General features: G+C 35.8%; 1 protein-coding gene across 4 annotated transcripts in view; it reads right to left on the minus strand.

The window, feature by feature from the left end:
- SEC24B (SEC24 homolog B, COPII coat complex component) overlaps positions 1–26,151 on the minus strand; it is a 49,009-nt gene that overhangs the window by 19,538 nt on the left and 3,320 nt on the right. Inside the window, exons 2-11 of one of the 4 annotated variants that reach the window (XM_050338140.1) lie at positions 23,420–24,127; positions 16,955–17,140; positions 11,663–11,767; positions 8,359–8,439; positions 6,967–7,148; positions 5,174–5,358; positions 3,938–4,040; positions 2,984–3,110; positions 2,278–2,387; positions 1,228–1,340 (exon numbers count right to left, since the gene is read on the minus strand). In XM_050338140.1, the coding sequence (XP_050194097.1) occupies positions 1,228–1,340; positions 2,278–2,387; positions 2,984–3,110; positions 3,938–4,040; positions 5,174–5,358; positions 6,967–7,148; positions 8,359–8,439; positions 11,663–11,767; positions 16,955–17,140; positions 23,420–24,127 (1,900 nt within the window). The remainder of the gene's footprint in view (positions 1–1,227; positions 1,341–2,277; positions 2,388–2,983; positions 3,111–3,937; positions 4,041–5,173; positions 5,359–6,966; positions 7,149–8,358; positions 8,440–11,662; positions 11,768–16,954; positions 17,141–23,419; positions 24,128–26,151) is intronic. The other 3 variants (XM_050338143.1, XM_050338141.1, XM_050338144.1) reach the window with 3 other exon arrangements.

Raw genomic sequence — 26,151 nt, forward strand, 5'->3', positions numbered from 1 at the left:
CATTATATTGACACATGAAAGAAGGTAGTTCTTCAGTAGAAAACAGTGCATTTTGCTCTTTTGTAATTCAAAACACCCATTTACTAATGTAGTTACAGAGTACTTACAACTCTAAACTGAAATCCAGTATCTTTACAATGCAAGATAATTATTGCTCATGGGGACCATATTTCAATAAATAGCATTAAAAATATAAAATTAAAAACTAAAAGCAATTTCTCAAATAGAATATAAAATATCAGCAAGTGCTGAAAACCATGACAGCGACCAAAAGCAATAAAGGTAAGTATTATTGTTACCATCTAGGTATATAAATGAACTGGATGTATCGATTTTCCTATAGACTTTGCATGGGATTTTATGGATTTTCCTAAAATAATTTAGCATGTTTCTGAGATCCTGTTAACAAAATACCCATAAAAAACTGAACAAAGAAGGACTGAACTAATTAATGGAAGAATTTTATTGTACATACTGGTTTCTTCATTAGAAATTAAAATCAAGTTCCCCAAGAAAAATTTGTAGGAACAAATTTGCAAGCCTTCACAGGATTAGTTGTCAAAAGACATGAACACAGTGAAGCTTATCAACCCTCACTCAAAAAAGCACCAGCAACAACCCCATGAATGCTGTCCCAGTGCAAAAACGTAAACAGATAGAAAGTGGCACAGGTAGATCTAGGTAACTGTGATCTGGAAAAACCAAACTGACAACAAATTCACCTAGGCAGTGTCACACTAGGGGTTACAACATTCCAGTATGCAGCACCATGGCCATTTCAGCACAAGAACCAGACAATTTAATCCCTGTAATTCAGTTCATTTTTGTTGCTGTCGGCAAAGGGGAACACCGCAGTGTATAGATCTTTGTACAATCAACATGCTGCTAAAAGTTATAGCTAAATATTCTTTGCTAAATAAGTAAGTAAATTATATGCAGATACACCTTTAACCATATGCAGGGAAGATATCCCTCACCATATAAATTGCTTCAACAGCTGGGGTTTTTCTGGTTTTATTTTTTTTTTGGTTGTTTGGATTCTTTGGTGGGTTTTTGGCTTTGTTTTTTTAGAGATGTAAGCTGCATTTCAGAATTCCAGGCAACTGAACTTCTGCCCTTTAGGGACAGGATGTTTAGACACTATATGCAAGTTTTTTTCAAAATTGTAAATTACTATTGTTCATAACAACATGTCAGGTAATTTGAAAAAATTGTTTATACTCTTACTTGTCTAGGTTTTCCAGCAATGACTGGCAGACTATTGTCAAATATCCAGCCTCCACTGCATTATGAGACACATCTAAAACAAATAAATATACCGCAGGCTGAGGAGGACGAAGCTACAAAGTAAAAAAAAAAAAAATAAAAAAAGTTTAAAAATCATATTAAAAGAAATGGTAAAATTGATTAATCATTAGAAAAAGAAGTAGTAAAAGGGAATACTTAGAAAAATGCCAAGTATACAGTATGCAATAGAAGCAATTTACTAAGAAACATGCGGATAGACTTAACCACAATTCCCAGTGGTTTAATAAATATACAGTGTTATACTTCAGAAAAAAAATTTGGTATTTTAGTCCGTCTTTCCAGCAGTCAACTCAGACATGACATTGAAGAAAGATATGGAATTCACTCTTCTGTACTCCACTGCTCTTTCAGTGTGATACATTAAACAGGGTTAAAACATTCTACCTACATCCTTTTCCCAACTCTGTAACGAGCTCTGTTTATTCACTGCCAAATGTCTCTGCCACAATGTTTCAATTAAAAGACAAGAGAACAATTTATTTTTAGTGCTATTAATAATGTCATTATGGACAAGGCCTTTTCCCAGGCGTTGTTTAACTTTCTTGGAGACAAGACTACTATCACAGCAACTGTAAGCTGACTACTAATATGAATAATTTCTGTCACAATTACTAACTGAAAATTTGAAGCTAAATTAATTTGCTAGTTATTCCATTACTGGTCTTTCAAAACCTCCTCAAAACAATTGGGAAAGCCAGAAATTACATTGCACTGGCTTCAAATCTGACTGTGCCACATTAAACTACACTGGATGACAACACACACTGAATTGCCTTTAACTGACAAGCCTTTCAATGTCTGCATTAGCAAAATCTCAAAATATGAATTTTAAATATTCTTCAGTGTTAAAGAGGACCTTCACAGGAAAATTAATACACACCACTGGAGCAATATGCAACATTAATTTCTAAAGCTTTTATATTAACATGCAATTGCTCTTGCTCAAGTTACCATGAAAACTTTTTTTACCATATAGTCTGAGGAAGCAATGAATTCCACTGTAGAATTTTGCACCTCTGGCCGTTTATGAGGTTCTCCATAAGACCGTGTCAGAGGATTATACATAAATTCTTCAGGTACTATAAAAAAAACGTAATACAGATTATATTTTTGTCAGCAAATAAAAAAACATTATTGCAGCTACAAGCAAAGTAATGTGGACACGTTGCAATTATCACAACAGGAAAAAGTTCACGCTAAGGATACATAAAATGAAGGAACACTTCAAAGTGTTCACTTTGAAGCAACACTTCAAGTAACATCCAAGTTAAGTAACTGGAAAGAAAAGAAGGTTTATTTTAAACTCAACTATAAAACACCAGTGCAAATAAAGCATTCCACACCAAGCAGCAATCTGTATTGCTTCTCATAACCCCTGGCCTGCATTGCAGACAGTAGTAGCTGTCATCATGTTTCCATTTGCACATTGCAACAGCAGTCAATGGAATAAGCTGAATTCATTATATGAGTAATCAGCATTATATGAATACATTTTCTTCATCTTCCAGAAGACTGCAAAACACATTTGAGTTAATATGTTTTTCAAAGTCTCTGGATCGTATGAACACTGGCACTTTAATCTACATTTTAATCTAAAGTCTTCCATGGACTGGAGTGATGCAAATGCTTGAAAGAGATACTATAAATGCAAGCATCTCCTGCTAGAGAAACTTACCATCATTAACTCTATAGCACAGATTGCATTTCCACCTCCTTTGATCAATGAAAGAAACAAAAGGGTTGATGTATGTCCTGCAGGATCTGCATCTTACTATTGTGCTTGATGTTATTACTGGTAATTGCTAAAAAGAAACAATGGAAAGCTGTCACAAAGGTATATGATACATTTCATGGAAATGTGCAGTACAATTCATAAAAGCTTCATAAGACTACATATTCTATCATCTTTCCTTTTAGCTTTTTAGTTTATTTTCATACAGAGTAATTATGATGCCTTACTAAAAACAACTTCCCCATTAAAATCAAAAGAAATAACATTTAATTATTGTCTCAATCTAATATCACAATCAAAGATGTAGTAAGATTTTGAATGAAATGACTATAAATTAGAACTACTACGGCAAGAATTATGAAAGACAGGAACACTTTGAGTGACTAAATACAACAGACAGCAAACCTTACACAAAGAACACATTTTATAAAAAGAAGTTACACCAGACAGTTATTCACCTTTTTACATAAATACTAACAAATCAGATGGCGAGGAGGTGCTTAACACTTATAAATACATCTTCAATCTTACACTGTGCTTACTTTCTACTGAAAGCATTTATCAGGCCAGTAACACACTCAACATGAGCACAAGAGGGCTCTGTAAACATCTTTTCAAGAGATATCTGACAGTTGTGAGAGCTCAACACAGAGCAATAGTTCACTGCTTCAGAGAACCACAGGCAAGGTAAAATTTCTCCAAAGCTTCTCCATTATGAATTTCAATGAAGTAGCAATGTCAAGGTTTTTTTCCCCTCCTCCTAAGTCCCAAACAATTTTTTGGTACTTCTGTTAAATTAGGTCTGACTAGTTCATTGTAATTTTTTGTTTGAATGAAAACAGGACAAATGCATATATTAAATGTACACTCTAAAAAAACAAAAGTATGATACTTTACCGTTAGGTCCCTGAAAGGATGCAGCAACAAACCCAAAGGAAGCTTAGCTTTGTTTAACAAAGCCTGTGTCTGTGGAATATTTGTCAATGTACATCGAAATGAGCTGAAAGGAAATAAAAACATTACATTGAAAATGAAATTTTAAAAGATGTTAAAAACATTGTGTTAACACCAGATTTTAAAGAACTTGGAAATTTAAGAAATCCTGTGTTTTACAAAGCTGATTTAATAAAAAAACAAAATGCAAGGAGCTTTAAAGAAAGGCCTCCTAAAGAAACAAAAAAATAGTCCCCCCACTCCCCAGTTTAATAGTTCAGCAGTGCAAGTATACCAACACTAACTTGCAATAAAGAATCAGAACTGCTTTAGGTACAACATTCAATGTAAAACTATGTATTTTTCTGTTCATTTTAAAAATTTTTCCAGTGAAGGAAATACAGAAGGAATACAGTATTTACTAGTTCTCGGCAAGCAATATTCATATAAGAAAACAGTAGAAAAGGATCCCAAATACTGAGTAGAGTCAGAATCTTTTCTTTTGTGTAACATGGAGGATGGACTTCAAGCTAATTTAAGGGACACTAAAAAAACCCAACGCACAAACAGTGCTGTCCAAAGTGTTCCACACTTAAGAATGATTTCTAGGCCCTCAGCTTTCTGATTTCTGTTTTCTTGTGGGACTGTGTGCTGTCACTAGAGTAGTAACGGTCACTTTGGGCAACAAAGAATACTTATTTTGGTATTATAAATAAAATCATTGGGGAATAGCACTTGCTATTGTACCTGGTTGCACTTGACCTGGGATACTTGATAACACTAATGTTAATTAGAGGTAAAAGGATACATTATTCAATGTATTCAGGCATGATCATAATACTTTCCTGGAAAAAAATCTCGTGCAATGTTACAAAAATATTCTACTGCATAACATTAAGGTGTTTATTAAAAGATTTTTTTTTTAAATGGATAAAACATTAAAGGTGAAGATTAAGCAGACTTCTCAAAATATTAAGAAATAAGCTACACTCCCACTGCATATAATGTATTCTGATGGCAAGACAGTTTCAACACTTGTGTAAGGATGCAGAGGATAAACTTGTTTTCAAGTGAAAGAGTTTTTATTAACTCATTACGACCATTTTAAAGTCAGGAGTCAGTTTAGCCATTTTTTGACACTTTAAATAATTATTAGTTATTGAAAAACGTAAGATGCCGTTCTAGACACAGTACACTTACTCTGGACTGCAGTTTAATTTCCTAAGATCAGAATTCAAGTTAGGCACAGGTGCTGGAACTGAAGACACTGGCAAAATATTTCTATCATGTGTAAGGTTTACTGGTCTCAAGCTTTCTGGTTGCTGAGAATGCTGTAGACTTAACCCTCCTAAGGAAGAGGACAGTTGGTTCACACCCGGATATTGCTGAAAAAGGTAAGAGCATGACAAATAGGTAAACACACAATTATGTTTAAATAACATGATTTAAACTTTCTTGTAGTCCCCTTTCTTCCAGACATGTATTGAAAAAAGATACAGTAGCAGTTAGTAACAAACCCAAATAATCAAGAAGAGAGTGGTATGGTAGAAATTTAAAAATGCTAAGACAAATGTGACATACCTTATAATATGTATCATTGGACAAAATTCGAATTCATGACACAAATGAACACAGGAAGTCAGCCGCATATAACCCTTCAATCTCTCCAGGCATAAGAAAACAAATAACTAGAAAAGCTGACACAATTTCCCTCCCTGCACTCTGCAGTGTAACTTTTGTTGCAATGTAACTTTTCCAAGTTACAGACACTGCTTTTATATATTTATTTTTAAATTAAAACCATAGAAGAGGAGAAAAGGTTAGATTGGAAGGCGCCTTTGCGGTCTGGTAGTCTAACCCCTTGTTCAAACAAGGTTATCTTAAAAGTTAGATTAGGTTGTTTAAAAAACAACTTGAAAGTTAGCTTAGACTTGTCCAGCTGGGTTTTGATAATACCTAAGAATTGCCAATTTCACAGCACAATCTGTTCTAGTTCTCCCCACTCACATCCTGAAGAATTCTCTCTTTATGTGTCCAACCAGAATTCACTTGCTGCAACTGCTCTTCTTCTATTGTGTACTCCTGAAAAGAGCGTACCTGCATCTCATGTTGTAGTGAAGATGAAGACAATCCTTTCAATTTAAAAAAAAAAAAATAATAATTTCTTCCAGGTCACATTTTAATTACCTCTAACAGTGAAAGCGTTCCTGGATATTATACTAAGTTATGGTGCTACACTCAGATCACTAAGGAATTGTGATCACCTACAACAGCAGTTTCACTCTATTTGCCAGCTGGCCCTTATTTCAGAAAGTGGGATTTGTAAATGTACGTTTCTTTTTGTTGACCCCTTCACACACACATTTCTCTACAGTGCTTCAGCATTTGTATTTTTCCTCACTGTCTGTCTCTTCTTCAGATTTCACTGCACTCAGGTGATTCACATGTATGACAGGAGTCGGGTGATTGTACACAATTTCTTGAGTGTTTGGTGCTCTCTTTACCAGGAAAATAGAGCAGATGCAGTCAGCCTGCTCCATCACACACACAGCCAGCACAAGCTCTGCAGAGCTCTTTTATGTGGACCCTATGCCATGCCTTGCTCATAAGGTCATTTAATGCTTGAGATCATAGCCTATAGAAGTGCTTGAATACATGCAGATCAAGTACCTCCTCATGCATCTTCATGGTTGCCTATCACTGAAGTTCAGATCTTTGAAACAAACCTTAAAACTGTGGATGCTGCTAATAACTGGTGAAGAAAACTTGTTCAGCTTAACTACTTGGAGGCACACTTAAAATTTTCATTCAAAAGCCTTCCAATGAGTTTAGATCCAGAGCTACAACATCAATATTATACTTAACATTTGTTGTCTCAGAAATTAAAAAAATAAAATAGAAAATACTGAAAGTAAAGGGGAAATATATCATGTAGAAAAAGGTTTTCCCAGGAAGTTCCTTGATGAAGTAACTTTTAAATTAAAAATACAAACCTGTGGATAGTGTTGGAAACCAGGATGGTGTCCTGGATTACTGGGCTGCACAGGAGTAGGTGGTGTTGCATTTTGGTAGCCAGGCTGCAGTGCTGGATATCCATAACCAAAGGGCTTTGAAGCTTTTGATGTTTGTGGGACTGATGGAGCAGGAACTGGGCTGCTGGTCACAGAACGTGTATCTGAATGGACAAAAGAAATCCCACAAGTATTGAATATACTTAATATTTCCTTCTTAATCTAAATTCCTAAATGCTTCACAAATCACATTTCCATTTGTACATTTTTTCATTATCCATCAAGTTATTCTTCTGCACTGAAAAAATAAATTAGCAAGGAAGATTACTGCAATTAGACTGACAAAGATGGCATATATGGGAAAATGACCACAGACTTGCGTTACTACTAACAAAATGTTGCCTTACAAAAAAGAGGTAACTTGAAAGAAAAGTATTTCAGTTGAATAAAAAAAGAAAAAAATTCTTAGAACCACATTTTATTACAATACATATATTTGATATAAACCACAAGAGACCATTCATGCTTAGTCTCTGTTCTACCACTGCTGAATACTGTCCAACATAAAGCTAAAATTATTCTATAATTCTACAGTGACTTCATTAAAAGCTGTGTCTACATTTAGAGAATAGTTTGGTCAGCTGAGCCTTATGTTTTCCCAGTATTATAAGTGGTAGAGGAGAAACTAAGCATAATTGGTCTCTTTTGCAGTTTATAACTCTGATGCAAGTTTTTCCTGCATATCCCTGCAGCACAGGGATATACAAAAAAAAGAGCCAGAGGGGTAGACCCTCCAAATGTATCCAATTATCATTTAAAATACCAGCTAACATACTTCGAATAGCATCTTTTCCACTTGTTCTTAATATGGCAGCTCTACAGATTTCAAGACCAAGGTAGTCAATCAGTAGGTTCATTTAGAAGCAACCTGACAATTCTGATATCTTTAGAGCTAAAAATTAGCAAAACAGGTGCCATTTTCTTTAAAGGAAGAAAAAGAGAAGAAGAAAACCTGATCCAAGCATCTCTGCAAGCCGATATTGTTGCTCCCTCAAGACTTCTGTGGTGTGTCAGCCACTATTAGAAGCTGCTACTGCCAACACAATCAGGCATACAGTATAATCTAGAAAAAGATGCTGCCTTCACACTTAGCATTACATGATTCAGGGAATTTTTATTAAATGGTTATGTCAGCTTCAATGTTAAAACTGTGAAGTGATTAAAAAAGGCATGTATGTTTTCTCTGATGATTTCCCTCATTCCTTTCATAGGCATTTCCTTTCATCTGATTGTTAACTAACAACAAACAACACCAGAAATAATAAAAAACCACATTTAAGCATTTAAATAAGCAATTCAAAACAAACTGCTTACCTGGATAGCCACCTCCTTCCAGGGCATCATAATTGTTCAAAACAGGAGAGGCACTGCTTGTAGTAGAGGAACTATCAAGTGCTGGGGGAGGAAAACAGTTTAACTTTAGGTACTTCAGAAACGCCAAACTTTTGATAAATAACAGACTGAGAATTTGTTTCTTAGTATTTGAATAGAAACTGTCAAGAAAGATCCTGGAAAGAAACCCCACCACTTCAGCCCTAATACATGAAAGCTATTACCACTGCAAAGAGGAGAGGGAGGAAGATATAATTAACAAGATACTAAAAAACAAACAAGGACATACCCAACAAATAGCAAGAGAGATCGATAGGAAAAGGACAAAAACAACGAAAAAAGTTCTTTCTTGAAATAATTTTTTTTCTATTAAACCAAAAGCTCTTTCTAGAGTACCTCAACTGAAGCCACGCACATTTTTAAAATATCCATTCATGACTTTCTTCACAAAGTGAAGATTGCAAACAGCTGAAGATTCCCATGATCTTCAGAGTGATTATGCACCATCCCCACCTTCAAGCCAAACTGTCAAGTATTTAATTTTCCCCTCCTTTCTGTACTGTTGTAATTCAGAGCTTGGTTTCCTTTCAATCTAAAGCTTCTATTTTCAATTATCATTGACAAGAGTCAGAATAAACAACTATTTTTGGTTCAGTCAAAAGTAAAAAGTAACTATGTAAAAGTAAGTACCAAAATTTAACTAGACAATATAAAAAAAGCACAATGAGCACGTACATAGTTGTTAGTACTAAACAGATTCTTACTGCTTACTTTTTAGTTCAACCTATGCATAGATCTTCTATATTTTATTGTAAAATATTGCAAACAAAAGAATATTTAAAAACATCTCTTCCAATGCCATTTCAGGTACATTTCCAAAGAAAAAGGGCCGAGGAGGTTAAATGTATCTGCTCCTTAAAGCACACCAAGCCATGAAGCATGACAGAAAGAGTATCAGAACAGACTCAAAAGATTCACTGATACCGTTCTACTCAGAGGGATCAACCATGACCAGACATTCCATTGCAAGGGGGAACTTCAATGGTGGGACATGAGATTTGATTGCCCTTCAACTGAGATTCCCAACCTATGAAACTCCTACCTATGAAATCACTCACATTTTGGACACAGCAATACCATGGCAGTGCCTTTAAAGCACTTAGCTAAAAAACAAAAATACTATTAAAATACCCCAATACTATTAAAAAATCCCATAACACTAATATATTATTTAAAATAAAAGTTTACATTGTGACATTCACAAAATCTCAGTTTTCAGATTTTCATTGTGTATTTCCTTCTTTTAAAAAATCCTGGAGGTTATAAAAGAACATAACTAAGATTTTATCTTTCTACTATAGAAACTGAAGGAAACAGGATTCTTTACTTTGTTCCCTGAGCAGGAACTCTTAAAGCAGGGCTTTTAAAGCTTTGCTAAGTCCTACTATAGAAAAGCCAAAATATACTTTTTTTAGGTCAACAAAAAAATTGAGAAGTTACACAATCGTAAGCAACCAGATTTCCCACACCTATTTTTCATAAAACCAGTGGGACAGTCTGAGCTAGAAACCTGTCTACTGAACCTGTTTAGGACTTAACATTAATTTCCTGGTGACAGGATGCTTATTAATCAGGTAGCCTATGTACTGAACCTGGGTGCCCTTTCGCTCTTTTCCGTAAGATAAACTTAAATACAATGATACAGCCAAGACTACAGGTTTTAGTGAAGTACAGAACTTCACAGAGAAAGATGGTAGGGAGTATGAAACTTTGTTTAGGGAACAACATAATAGGAGAAAGCTTACAATTAATAAAAAAACCCCAAATCAATCAACATCTCCTTTGACAGAAACCGTGGCATGGGAACCCGGCACAAAGTTCTTAATTATGATCTGGATGTCATAATTGTTTTGCTCCATTCTTCACAAAATTAGTATGAGTACACTAAGCTATTTTCACAGTGTTCTAGTTGATTATTTAGGAGCCCCTGGTGGTCTAGTGGTAAAGGTGCCGCGCTGTCACCGCCGAGACCCGGGTTCGATTCCTGGTCAGGGCCACTCCCGGGCAGGTGGGGCTCGTTAGCCCTTAAAGGCAACCCACCTACGTCCTGAGGACCTCGCTGCCACCGTCCAAGCTCGCTTGGCCCCGGCAGATGAACCTTAGGATTAAAGGGTGGGCTCAGTTCCGCGCACACTGTGTCTCACCTAAAAAATCCAATGCGCAGGCTGGAAGGTGGAAAGACCTTCCCCGGATCTTCGCTCGCGAAGACTGGCCATTAAAATTAAAGTTGATTATTTAATTATTTTAATAAAATTCTGAATAATATGGCACTTACTTTTTTCTGACTAGTTCCAACATGAATTCTAAGCTTATAGGAAAAGTTACAAAAGTTTGCTATTCCAAATCAATACTAAAAGTCAGCTTATACAAACAGGAGCAGTATATCAACACAAGGTATGTGCTGTTACTTTAATCTATCAACAATGGCAGTAGTCTAATGCTTCTCTCAAAGAGCTTTTTACACTCATATAAAGACTACTATAAGTTCAAAGAAAAAATGTTACCATAATTCAAGGAACTAAGGTGAGGAGAAACATTAAACTCACAAAACCAAGCCATTCTGACAAAACACAGGCAGAATCCTTGCAACCAAGCATGCAACATTTCAATCTGTCAGGACAAACTTCTTCTTAAAAAGTTTGTTGATCTTTTTTTTTAAAGTTTTCCTACAAAGTAAGCAGATTAAAACTGAATCTATATGCCTGACCATAGAGATATACCTTAGAAGGAGAAAAAAACCCAGCACAGATTAATTTACAGTCATAAAAAGCACGCTTACTACCTTCCAGTATTTACTTAACTACCTTAATTTCAGAGTTCCCTATGCGTAAAATGAGAAAAAAGGTAAACACTTGTTTCATGCTCGGTATCTCATTGCTTAACATAAGCAATTATCAGTCTACGTTCTACAGCTAGTTAAGAGTTTAAAACCCATTCCAAATGGAAATACTAAAAATGTTGTGAGTCTTGCAAGTTGTGAATATGACTTTGTTGGATCAATAAAACATCAAATATTAATAGGACCAAAAAAAGACCCGTTCGTTGGCCACTGAACTCCTTTTTGTTTACTACACTAGTAACAGTTGGGAAATTTCTAGTTAACTTGATACATGATGAGTCAGAGTGATGTTTTGTCTTAAAGGAAGAAAAAGTTTCAGGGGATGGAAATATGGAGAAAACTTTGAGTAAGAAGAGAACAAGATACTGGTGTAAAGCTAAAGCCAACCTGCTTCCTCATCCTCCTCATCCTCTTCCTCATCATCTGAACTTGATGACAAGGGAGCTGGTGCAGAGCTAGCTTGATTATTAACATATCCACCATACTGCATGCCTGTGAAGTGGAAAGCACAAACATAAGAGTCAGACGGACAGGAAAGACGAGAAACGAAAGTCACAAATCATTGCATTAAAAGTGAGAGAAATTAGTTGTTCTAGAGAAAATCCCAACATGCAAAAAGTTAAATCTACAACCCTAGAAGCAATTCTTAGTGGGCTAGTTCAGCAAAGTATTAGTAGCACATGGAAGTTAGCAGAAAATTTTATATGTGTGTATGTGCATGTGTAGCAGGAAGTTAAACTCAAACAGATTTCCTACGTATCTATTTAATATCAGTTTGTCCAGTGGAATGCTTTCACAAATTAATACATAGAAATGAATGAGTTATTTCCAGATAAATTCGAATTACGTTATGAAAATGTTTAGTATTAACTTTTGCTTGGCACATCTGCCCATTTTAAGACAAAAATACTTCATGTTGGAATTATGAACACTGTCAGAAATGAATGAAATATACTGCTGTTGCCACACACGAGAATACAAACACACATACAGAGAGCACAACACTATCAGTGAAAATCAAGATAAGTAAACCTGAAAATTTGGTTTGTCTTATTTTTAAATTAGTGCCTAAATTCAGACTTATAGACCCATATTTAAGCAGTTAAATATACTATCCACTTCTAATATCTGGAGACAACTCAACAACTGTTAACTGTTGTCACCTTCAAAGCATAGCCTATTAGATTTTTTTGGTGGTTTTTAACTTGTTTGCTCTTATCTACTCTAAACGTATGTGAACAATCCACAAAAGCAACACATAAATATACCATTTTAAAACAGAGTAAAGCATGCAGCAATGGTTTATAATTTCCTACGTTAGTGATGCAATTTCAGCATCTCGAAATCTTAAGTTTCTCTTGTCACAAGGCAGGGTTAGCAAGGATTTTAAATATGCTTGTAGTCAGGCAGTGACATCTTAAAAAAATGCAAGTGATCACTTTTGTCTCTTAGGTATCTAATGGATTACTATGGCAAAAAAATATCCTAATTCTCCAAAACTCTTCAAAATTTTTCAGATTCTTAGGAGTCTGATGGGTTTTTTCCCCTGTAAAGCCCTGTGGCACCACCGAGTAGAATTCTTGATTTTAATACTATAGAGCACTAGAGAAGTATCACGTTATGCATAATCTGAAACCATCCTGGTAAATAATAATATCTCCATCCACAACTTAAATCAACTATATCAACCTTTATTTTGTTCAAACTGTGGGCTATAAATGCTGTTAGGTTCATGGCTTTTTTAAAAAGGGTTAGCAAATGAACCCAAGAGGAGCACTTCAATTTTACTTAAGAAAAAAACAACCGACTCAAGGTGAAGAGTATCTATTCCAACACTGAAGTAAAAAGAAAACAAAGCAAAACTACGTAACAACATTCTTGTGAAGCTGAACTTTCACAGAGAAGTTAGTGCAAGTAGAGAGTGACATACTCCTTTATCTAGTGGATTAATACTCATACAATTCCAATAATGTTCTTCCACAATTCAAGTAGTCACAATGGCAAAGGAAAAATCATCCCAAGTGCAATTGAGGACATACAGTGCTTCAGTTTTTCCATACTGCTGAAACACAGGGATAATTTGACTGATTTCTAGTCCCATCTATTATGAAGTTTACTGGATCCACTTGATAAGGAGAATACAAGAAAATCATTCTCTGTGCAAAACCAGACTACAGCTAAGGAGACTGTCTTTTCTCAGGCCTGGGAGAGCTACCGAGGAATGAGAGAGAACAACTGCATTACTGTGAAGGAAAAAAATCTTAAAGTAATTAACATGCAAGTAAAAGGGAAAAAAAGTCAACATGACAAGAAGAAATGCAGTGTAACAGAGAGAGCCAAAGTAAAAGAAGATGCACACAGTGTGAGGGTGCAAAGACAGATCTCTAATAAATATCACTCACACAGATAGGAAGGAGAAAGAAAGGGTATCTACCTGTCAAGTGCATGACAATGCAAAAATTCCAAGCATGCGTAGATGAGAGAAAAGGACTGAATTAGTCATTCTACTCATGTTACTTTGAAGTCTTTGGACTATTTTTTTGAAAAAACCAAAACAACCTCCTATTCCTAAAACTCCCCTTTTTCCAGTTACTATACACTAATACAAAGGATGTAGCACGTGTTCAGAAAGAATACAGAAAAAATAGATTAAAAATATATGCTAGTGACACAGAAGTTTAGGAATCATAAACTATGTCCCTGTGATTCCTCTGGAGGTTTGATTCTTATCAGCCTTAAGAGATTGTGTGGATTTATTTTTATTGCCAACAGTACCATAATTTTCTGCCTTTACAATACTCTTGTGTTGTGCTAGTACAACTGTCCAGAAAAAAACCCCAACCCTGAGCTTAAAAAGTCATTCTCAGGTGGAGAGGATGACCCATTCTAGTTCACTGCCCACCAATGCTACCAATAGGTCAACACAGGGGACAAAACAAACCGAAGGGCAGAAATGGGTGACTGCAGGCAGCAGTTCCAAGTGCCATCATGTGCCTAATCATGTTTTCCGTTGTGACAACTCAGTTCTGCTTAGTATCTTTAACATATTTGCCAATAACATTAAAATCTTTCACTTCTAAAACTGCAAAGGCTAATTTTGAAACCATTATTTATTTTGAGTCAGGTTATCCCATAAATCTGGCTTAAAACGCAACCACATAATTCAAATCATCACAGATTTGTTGGACTGGAAATTTCTAAACCCTGTGACCAGTGTACCTGTATTATAACAGTATTGCACTCTAAGGCTTTATCCCACTATGATTTACAAACACCCAGAAATATAGGTGGGAGGACACAAAAGATACAACTGGCATAATGACTTATTTGCCTATGAAATAACCAAACTATTTATGTATTTAAAGTTCAATCACCATGTCACAGAAGACTTTAAAACATAAAGTGCACATTTGATACGGTTAAAGTTTCCTAATGGAGGCCCCACCAGAAACAACAAATGCAATAACTACATGCAAATACAAACTATATTCTGAAGGTCTTTAACTGTCTACCCATAACCCTCATATTTTCAACAAATTTACTACAGCATTAAGATCTTAATATTAGAAATAGTAGTTCTTACAAAATGAGCCCTCCTCTTCTCTGTTCTTAAAGTCTTTGCTTTAGATTAGTTTTATTTACTCATCAGTTCCACTCCCCAACATAAAACCTAAGAAAGTCTACAAATAACATCCAAGAGGGCAAAAAATCTCAAATTTTATGTCTACGATGCTGTTTTCAAGTAAATTGGTTTATCTGCATTAAATTTGTATACATAGTTATGTAAGATTAAATAGGTTTTAATACATTTTAAGGTTTCTGACCTGTTAGAAAACAGCCAAGTAAATAATTAGAATTTTTAAATTCTGTATAGGAATGCCCCAATAGGAGCCTAATATAATGAAATCCACTTTTAAAACTCCAACTGGTTTTTCAAAATGCTTTCATGTAGACAACAGTATTCTATTATAATACCAAAAAAAAAAAAAATCAGTCCATCTAATGTCTTCATGAGAAAGACACCTGGAATTCTAACCCAGAAAAATATTCACTATGTGTGTTCTATTTTTTCAGTAGGTTCATTTCCACAAATGAAGTTACCACATTTCACTGTTGTTAAAGAAGTATCGCAAGAGCACATTATGTATTTCAGACTCCTCAAATGAAACTAAGGAAGAGTCTGAAGTCTTCCAATGTCCATAAAAACATCATCTAAACATAGAAAGATACGTGCGTGATGGCATGTAAATGGATTTATTATTGATTATACTGATGCAAATAAAACTAGATCAGTGCAAACTCCTGACAACTTATCTTTATAATGCCAATATATTGTTGGTTTTAAAGTGTGCTCATTCAGCTATGTATTGCATTAACCTTCACTTATATGGAAGCATTTGGACTTAGTGAAGAATTAAGCAGTGACTGCAGTGATTTGTAGTTACAGTAACACATTTTACAAGAATCACTGCAAGAACATATAAATTGCATGTCAAGGCAATGGTGGTTAAACAGCTAAAATCCTTTTTCTCATTAGAAACATAGTTTGCAATTTCTTTGGAAGACGAAGCAACATTTTTTTTCTAGCAAGCACACCTACAATACAAATTCTATCTATCACCAAAATCAATCACAAAACTGTGCAAGAGCCACAGTTCCAAAACCTGATTTATTTTTCTCAGAATTGTACACTGCACATAGGACTTTATAGCAATGGACAATTATTTTTTTGCCTGTAAGATATACATAGATGATTCACAGACAACTTATATTCTCCATTCCACCAGAAAAAGGAGAAAATGGAATATAAGGGGTAATTTAGATATTTTTATCAGATGATTTTGAAATTTAAGAATAAAAAAATATGATGTGACAATCACACACCATACTTTGGAGAATTATTTTGAATATCAGACATATCACATTGTTCTGGATAAAACTAATCCCTAGTTCCACCTCTCATAAAGAGTTCTTTAAGAATTTCAAATTCTGAAATTAGCAAGAGAAAACATAGACAAAAATTGTGCAGTAAATTAGATTTGGAATACTAGACACAGAAACATATAACAATCAAGAGGCAAGTCAAAACATCAGTGTAAGATTAAAATGACTGAAGAAGGGTAAAGATCCAACTGATTTTTTGTCAAGATGCTATCAACATCAGAGTAGGAAGGAGCTTATAGCAAAACTCTGTTTTCCCACAAGAACTCTTGCAGCAGCTTTCCATGGGCAGTTATAGCTATGGAATAATTCTACCAGTTTGAACTTAATACTCAAACTCACTGTTTCCCAGTGCAAATTGCTAGTTTACACTTCATTTTTCAATACAGACTAATTACAAAAGTTACTTTTAAGACCATCTTCTAAGAAGTTAAAGTAACGACCAGCTTTTCAGAAGAATAAGGGAACCAGAAGTAGGGTTTTTTGAGCAAGAGACATGTGAGACTGCCAACAAGACAAACAAGCCAAAGACAACATATGGACAAAGAAAATTGAACACAAGTGCTAAGAGAAGCTAAAACCAATGTGACATAAAACAAGAACACTAAGGGAGCCTGATGAGAAGCAAGAGATGTGCTCCAGTCAGACAAACACAGAAAAGCAGCAATAAAACTTCCAGCATGTGCATGTGGAACAGAGAAGAAGTCTGTACTTTAACTTCCCATTCCCACTTAATACCTTCCTGAAGGGCCAGCTCTGGCGACTGTGTAACAGATGGTGAAGATGATGGCTGCGAGGAAAGGCTTGGAGCAGGTGACCTTACTGATGAGACCACAGCAGAGGAAGCAGATGTTCCAACCCCAGGCTTGGTAAATGGAACATTCTGGCTCACTGAGTGCACGGGCTGTGAAGAATCAATGCCACCTGAAAACAACAGCAGAAAGCAGGAACCCTTTGTATGTACTTGCACAGACAATTGCACAACACAAGCAGTCACATTCCATTTCACAGTAACTACAAAAAACAATACAGTACTTCAAAGAGAGATGCCTTCAAACAAATATATATGGACAGCTTGGTTGCTTTCAAAAATTAAGTACCTGTAATACTAAAACTCCGTTATAATGAGCAAAGTACTCTGTCTATTAACAGCAAAAAGGAAAGCACAATGTAGTAAGATCCAGACTAAGCACAAGCTAATTTTTGATACATCCACACAACTCTATGCTTTTACAAGTTACTCTTTACAGTTAAGCAGAATATAGTCTATCTGAAATAACTCCCTCTCAACATCCCTCCTACAGTCAGGAAACCTCAAAGTCTGTTGTGCAGTAGACCAGTACTCTGCCTCCTTCACTTTGCAACTTTGGTACTCAATTATGGGACCCATACTCCAAGCAAGTCTGTTTCAATCAATCCTGAGTACTCCACAAACCTTCTGATGCGTTTTAGACATCTGGACTAGATATAATCTGCTTTAAAAAAAGTCAAATTAATGCTTTGAGAGATTTGACACAGTTTGGTTGAAACTCCTGTCAGGTAAGGAAAACATAACTTCATTAAAAGTTAGCTCTTAACTAAGGGTCACTTTGTTTAGAAACAAAAAATTTATATTATGTGATTCTTTCTAGAAAAACTCTGACAGACCAAGTTGTTAAAAATGAGAACAGAAAGGAAATGGTATGACCAATAATACTCAGTAAACAGACACAGAAATTAGGCAAGAACACAATTCACCATCTGCACTCCTTAAAGTTACAGAATTCACTAGAGGACGCACAGGTAATATTAACTTTGCTTCCTCTGAACATAGAGCTGTGTAGTTCATACAGTCCCTGACTTTTCCTTTAATAATGGAGGTGACATCTGGAAGAACTTTATGGGCAGGTTGAGGTTGTTGAGGTTTCCTTTAGAGGGTGAAGAGGTGGCTTAAAATGATTCTTCTGTTTTCCTTGTTTATAGTCAAAATTAACAGCAAACATTTTCACTATCTTAATGGAACTTTTATACATTTTGCAATCTTCAAATACAAAGCTGAGCACACATGCAGTCTTTTCACAAGTGTTATCAAAATCAAAATGATGTATTTTTCCAACATACATACAATTTTCTATGAAATGTATTTTTTAATTGAAATGTACTTGCTATAACCTCTGTTTCTACGCATTGTCTTGCAGATTTCCCATGGCAGCATCAGCACCTATCAGCAGAAATGTTCTTATTAGAGTGACTGCACAGCTTTCTCAAGCAAGACATGCAATTAAAACAAGGGAATTTCTTTGCCACATTAACGTGCTTACCCAGGTTTTGTAGCAGTGTTTTCTGTAGGGTTACAGTATTTTCCATATTTCAAGTCAATATAGCAATGTTTGCAGCACTGCTGTAAACAATGCTAAACACTACAATGTCAGTGTCCCGATGTTCTAAGCCAAATAATAACTTCCTGCCAAATACTATTATCTATTCTCAAACAAGGGTTATCCAGTATTCTTCAAAAGTACATGGATCTTTAAATGTATTGTAAAAAAATGTTTTTAAACTCTGAGAAAAAAATGTATTTTTTTCTTTGTACAAAAATCCAACCTGCAAAATTATATGTTAAATCTACTTTGATGACTCTGAAGTTTTTGAAAGCCATAAGTAACCAAGGAAACACTTGGACAAAGTTAGTACTTAAAAATACATTGTTGGCAACTATCATCACGTGAAATGATCGATGGTTAGAGAAATTACGCTATCAATTTTTTTTTCCTTTGGCCAGTAAGATGATTACATGTAAGCCCATCATATATAAGTAGAGATCAATTTAGAATGGCTTATTTTAGCTCAAGACAAAGCTGGACTGAACATCAGTTTAGAGTACAAGTTTCCCCATCAGCTTATCCAGGACAAACATGATCAGGCCATAAAATATTCCCATCAACCAATATCATGAGAAGTCAAAGAGTTTTGCCAGGCTGTGATATATATAAAATCCACTCTCAGTGACACAGTATTTTCTGTTTTTCAAATTCAACTCCTCTCACCTTCAATGTGCACTTTTGTTTTCCCTTCAAGCCTCTCAACCATTAACAGTTCTTGCACTAACAGTGATCAAGAATAAATATCTACAGCTAAAAGCTATGTTACAGAAAGAATCTGCAGAACTGGGCAAATTAGCAGTGCAATTCATCATTGTTCTCTATATATCATCACAAAATTGTTATTTAATTTCTCAAATGAGACCTACAGGTCATAGCTAAAAAGCTTATCACCACAGTATCTTCCCAAATTTTCAGAAGAGATGCAAGAATCATCCTTTTTTGAGTTGCTCCAGCTGCAGCCTTGATTTCCTGCACCCAACATAAGATACAATTTCTGGTGAGAGATGTGCCATCTCCCTGCAGCTTGTTTTTTAACATCGTCCTACTTCCCTGACTTTTTGTACTGGCTGCAGTCCTCCCCCTTTTTTTAACCACACCTGTATTAGCAGATTTACAGGATTATAGCCTGCATTCCTATGGAACTGGGGCAGCAAGGACTTTACATCCTGCTCTGACATAATGGGAAGTATGCGCGTGAGATAATGAAATTAAGAGTGTCTCCTGCTCAAGCAGACAGACTGTCTGTGCCAGGATGCAAAGAAACCTATACCAGCCACCTGCAGGAGGAGTTCTCCAGCTCCCTCTCCTCAGGGAGGAGTCCAGTAAAATTTAGGCATTCTGGCTGATATCCATCCTGACTTGGAAAGTACCAAGAATAATCAAAGTGCACCAATTTCAGCTGAAACAAGCTGAAAAAACATTAAAGAAAGGTACTGACGTAGAAAGACAAAAAGCCAAAATAATACAAAGTATGTTATTTACATAGTGTAACAACACTCTTGGACAGATTGTTACCAACACTGTTCTGCTGAAATACAGAATTTAAAGCTAGGAGAGGATGCAGGATGAAACTAGTTTAAACCTGCAAGGAGGAGAAAAATCTCAAATTACAGATATTTATATCCTACTTTATACTTCCTAAAACAAAGAAAATTATCCTCACTGGCTATTAATTCATCAAAAGCACTCAAATTCCAGGAAAAAAAAATCATTTTAAAATACATTGTTTTCTTCTAGTGAAATCTCAGCAAGCTGCACTGAAAATACAGCTATTTCAGACAGGGGATGCCAAAGTTTTAGAAAAAGATTTTGTTGCAGTTGTGTTCCCTTAGTACATGACACATAGCAGTTCAGGGGTTTAATCTTAGCAGATTCAGTATTTGGAGGGTTTTGCAAGGTCATACATAAAACTGGATTTTTTTAAAGCAACCAAATAAAAGTCCAATGCTCACAACTTTTTTGATTCAGGTAAAAAATAATTCAGCAACCAAACAACTTCTGAAAAACTCTTGTCAGTCTAAGTTTGCTAAGTAAGTCCTGTTTGAACACACAGATTTTATTGAAAACACATCATTCTTCTACATAAAGAAGGTTTCACTCTCACCACAGAGAGCTTTCAGTACTCACTGACTGCACAAAACTGCTACTGAAAAATAGCTTAAGACAGTAGTATTCTGACTGATAGTCTTCCTACAATTTGCTTATTTATAATTCAAGGCTTGTAAGGGGTCATCTTCCACAGCATAGACACAATGATTGAAAACTGTTTTATTGGCACCCTGACTAATAGTAGGATACTGTATCAAAATTTTCTTACAGTCACAGACAGCACATTCATGAATTTCAGCATAACTTATTTTTCTTTTTTTTCAAGTAATTTTGCTAAAAGCTGCGCATAGAACAAATAGCAACTGTTCTCCATCATTGTTTCCTTCCTGGAGAACAGCAGGGAGGATGAAGTATTCAAAAAAAATCCTTCTGACAAATCATTCCTCATTTCTTTATGTTCCTTTTGTATTGTACTTGGATCCTTTCCAAGGATGTACAAGAACCAGCAAAAAGTTTTCAAGATCTAACTCCTTTTTTTTAAAGGCTGCAAACAATTAGAATACTACATGTAAAATTACTCCACCAGAGAACAGTAAGACAGCACTGGGAAATATTTAAGTCAGAAATCATGGGAAGCAGTTTGTTTAGCCACAGACAAATGGTTTAAAATGGTTTCAAGTGTTTAAAATTTAGTAAAGAAACTGCCCAGCTCTTCCTTCAGCCTAGTTATGAGTTGCTATCTTTATTAGTTCTTTCACAGTCAGTAAATACAGAATCATCCGTGTGCCGAGGTTGCACCAGGATTCAGAGGGAAGAGAAAAAAATTATTTTCCAGATAAATCAGTTCCACAATCCAGTCCACTGTGCAAGCTTGTATGTCCAGACAGACATGCTTGTATCAGCAGCTTTACAAGCTCAGAAAGAGTCTGAGTGTGGTTTAACTATGGATGCCCACGGTCTGGCAAACAAACCGGGTACTGCAGTATTACTCAAGTATAACAGAAACAGGGGGTCAGTGTTTATTTTCGTAACTGTAAAGTGTGTATCCATTACACACTACTAACGCAGCCAATTCTATCATTAATTCTTTGAACTTCAAGTATAATATTACTACATTTTCTTGAGGCCATGCACTAACTCAGTCACCCACTTGAAAGCAGCACTGAGTGGTTCAGAAATGAAACTTCTATTGCTCATATTTCTCTTCATGGTCTGATCAGCTTCACTGTTCTACCTTTAAAACAGCTGCTCCTTAAAAAAAAATATTGCTATGAACAAATCACGGATTTCAAAATACCTCCAAAGGAAATAAAATTAACAAGCACTGAAATTAAAAAGTTCTGTAAAAGAAACATTAACAGTTTAAACAAACAATAAGTTGTTTTCATATGTCTACTGCAAATTGTACTATTCTGGAATGATATCTGCATTCTTTGAAGTCCAGCTGCAGATTCTGCATTCAAAGGAATCAATTTTTTTGGCCAGAGTTTTAAACCTTCTGTCCTTGAAAGAATTCATTTTTATGCTCAATCATGAAATGCCACTAACTTCAGAAGCTTTTCAAGGAGCTCCCTATTTTTCTTTTTTATCTGTATTTTGTTTCATGGTTTTAAAATATTGAAGAAAATCAGACAGAGCCCCTCATCAAGACAGAATTCAAATCTACTAGCACTCAAAGTAATAAAACTGAGCTAAGGATGACACTCTGCATCTTAGTCTGGTGCAGGGGAAAGCAATATTGAAACCAAATTCCAACTATGGATTGGATGAGCTTGATTCAAGCTTAAATGCTTTCCCAGACAAAGCTTTACCATCATCAAAGCCATGTTCTTTCCTAAGTCCTTGGTCTTAGAAAACCTCAGCTACAAGAACTCCTAAAACAATTTCAGTGTTAGACTATAACCTGAAATATGTAAGCACAAAAAGGAAACATTCTAGCAAGCCATAGTCTGGCAAAGCATAAAAGTCAAAACTGCATGAAGTCAGAAAATTCAGAGTGTAGAAAGAAAACCAGAATCTTTCTGCACATGCTCTTGCTCTCTCAGCTGTAGACAAAGATCTTTCAACATGGAGTCACTCCTACATCTCTGTTCTTTTCCATGCTTCCTACTAAGTACTGCCTACCTCATGAATTTGTACTGTTTTCCTATAGAAAGAAGTGAGGGTTGAACGTACTTGCCCTCAGTTGGCACCTTCACAACTTCATTCTCTATAGCTACATCCATACTAATACCATCAAGTTGTTGCTTAGAAAAATCAGCTACAACTTCCTCTTTCAAATACTTACCAAAAATATTAATTAAAAAACCCGCAATTGCCTCCAAACCCATGTAGGGTTTCACTTTTTTCTGAACTTTGTGAAAAGTGCATGTGTCTGTTCACTTAGACAAAATTTAAAGGAACAACTTAAATCATGACTTAAAAAAATTCTCTAGCCAGAAAAGGAAAAAAGTATGTCTGTGATTAACAGACATATTTCAGAAATTACACATTCCTTCACAACTGAATGAAAAAACTCCCTTTCGAGGCCACTCACATGAAAAACACACCAATAAACTAAAACCATTCTCTAGTGTATCTAAATTATATATCTCTCAATAGAAACACGCAGTTGCTATTGTGAGGACTGCGGTAACCAAATCAGAAAAGCTTCAAGAATGAATAAGGACAGAATTTGAAATTACAGTACAGAATTTCACATAGTGAACAAGCACAACCCAACAAAAGCACATGATTACTGATGTCTCACAGACAAATCTGAAAGTTCACTATCCTTCAAATAATACAATACCTGTATTTATTTGGTTGTTTACTTTAGCAACGGATCCAGTGAGATTCCTGCAGAGGTTGTCTTGAACAGACTGGGCAGATGAAATAGTTGATAATGTTGTATTGTATCCCACGGGAACATGCTGTTGAAGTGAATGAGGTACAGAAGTACTCTGGCTAGAAAATGCATTTGTCTCTTTGAACTGTCCAACAGCAGGTAGACTCTGAGAGGTAAATGTCTGCCCATACGCACTGCCAGCAGCCACGGGAGGATAGGAAACATTAGGATACATGGCACCAGAAACCACAGGCATGGCGTAGGGATCGGAATTAAGGGGAAATCCCTGAGATGCAACCGAAGAGCTGACAGAAGTGCTGTAGTGATTATCAAATGCTGAATACGACTGCTGAGCACTCATATGTAAGTAAGATGCAGATGATATTGCTCCTTGAACAGGTCCGTCACTTGACCCCCCAGTATGGGGAGGAGTTTTGTTGTACAGCTGTTGCGGTCCCTGTGCATTCAACACATTGCTACCTACAGAAGGTGTCATAACGTTTTGTGCTGGTGCTGAATAGTAACCAGGGTAGTAACTGGCTCTATACTGATGATCCAGATGTGAAGCAGCAGCTTTATTGGGCACTTGGGAATAGTGTCCTGAAGGCGCACTGTAGTTTGGAGGATGTGAGCCATAGCCAGGGGGAAACTGCATCTGACTCTGCACAGGGCCTGAAAGAAGAGAAAATGTCACATGCATTAAAGGTGCATCTGCTAGTAGTGCAAATGGACTCTGTAACTGAACTAACAAACAACTGGTTTCTCCTTGTCTTCTGTCACTATTTTTGAGACCAGTTCCCATCAGCAGCAAGAGAACAAACCAAGTATAACACACGCAAATACAGTATTTGAAGTAATTTGCAAGCACACACAGAAGCAGCAGTAGAATGGATTGCTTCCATTAGCAAAGGAGGTTTCCACACCAAGATTGTTTGCCTCCTGTTTGTATTTTTAATATTTTTTTAGGAGTTTTTAGGAGGTTAATACTTAAACAAATAGTGGGCAACAGTAAGCACCAAACTGATGTTTCTAAGTGTCTGAATACAAGAGTATGCCTTAAAGGAACTGCCTGAATATGGAAAATGAAAAGCTGCAGTCAAACCAGTATGTCAATATATAACAGTGGAGGTATTCTTCCTTACAAATCTTCAATATAGCGATCAAGATGAAGTGCTGCAGGGCAGTTGTATTTGTCTTCTATGTTTTACATATTATGCTTTCAGGGAAAACTGACTGACATTTTTATGAAACTACAGAGTATTTGACAAGGCACATCATTTCAGTTACTTACATCAGGAATAAGAGATGTTGATATCAGAGAAACTGACCCCTCTTACCTCTACAACTATCTCTGCAACATTTCAGGTTAATTACATACTGGTCCAGCAAGGGTCAAATAAGTGCTTGTTTCCTGGAGACGTTAACTATGTCCAAGCTGATTTTCTCATGCCAAGTGATCAATCTGGAAGTTCTTCCTCACATTCTTTTCCTTAATGCTATTTTTACTTTCTAGTGAACCACAAATGCATTTGTCTGGATAACCTACTTTCTGAAAATTACCAACCCTTATTGCTTACATCAAGCTGAATTGCTACTGTGTTATTTCCCACCCCTTGGTCAATAAAAACACAAACACAGCACTGGCCCACTCACAAACTAAACAGCTGGAGTAATAATGAATAGTTGATTACCCCCTTATATTTACAATGATTACGAACCTTAAGCATTACTTCTCTTGTCTGGAAATTCTGAAAAATCACTGTTGTCCAAGTAACACCCAGATGTCCTATGATTAACTTGCAAGGCAATTTTAATAATGAATTTGTTAACAGACCCCTGTAAGCAAGAAACATACTGCCCAAAACTGCTTTCTGATAAAACTAAAAATGCCCTTTCATAACTGACAATACAGGAAGTTGGACAAAGAGAAAAGAACTTTAAAAAATGCAGAACAGTAACTTGGACTGCTGGCTCAAAAGACAGAAAGGCACTTGGGAGAAAACATAAGGAGCTTTAAAAAAATTACATTCAGAGTTTTGAGGAGAGCATGTTGCTATGCTTCTGATTCACCTTTTTCTTGAAAAAGTGGGAGCTGCTCCATAGAGCTCCTATTTTTTTCTCCTTTAAAGGATAATGATCTTGAGTTAGCAGGTCATTAATGGCTACATGAACTTCACCTTACCTTTGACCTGCTTTTTTAATTCCTGAAAGAGTAAACTCAAAAATACACAAATATGTCTGTCAGGGCTTGCTGCTTTAAGCAGCTATGTCAGTTAAGATGGCAAGAGAAGATATTTTATCTGAAGAGTCTGTGCATTTGTTCTACTAAACTATGCAGAACAAACTAACTGAGAAGGTATAATTTAGAAACTAGTTTAGAAGCACCTGACTTATAAATAAAAGGTTGCATATCAAATCATCTACTGAGAAGTCTTCCAGTATCTAGCTCTCGTTTAAAAACACATACAGTAAATAGACACTGAATTATCAATACAAGGTGTCAGTCTCTGCATCTAGAATGCAGAGTCCTTTTTATTCGCATTTTTAAGTAGAAACATCTATAGATTTAAAAGCACACACGAGTATAAATCCCACAAAGACCTCACTAAGACAGATGAGCCTAACATTTGAAAAATTATATTTTTGATTTCAAACTGCTGCTCCTTTGAAAGCAAGTTTTACAATTACAGATGACA

Source organism: Myiozetetes cayanensis, unplaced genomic scaffold (assembly GCF_022539395.1).
Source record: "Myiozetetes cayanensis isolate MyiCay16 unplaced genomic scaffold, myiCay2020 scf7, whole genome shotgun sequence".
Taxonomy (NCBI): Eukaryota; Metazoa; Chordata; class Aves; order Passeriformes; family Tyrannidae; genus Myiozetetes; species Myiozetetes cayanensis.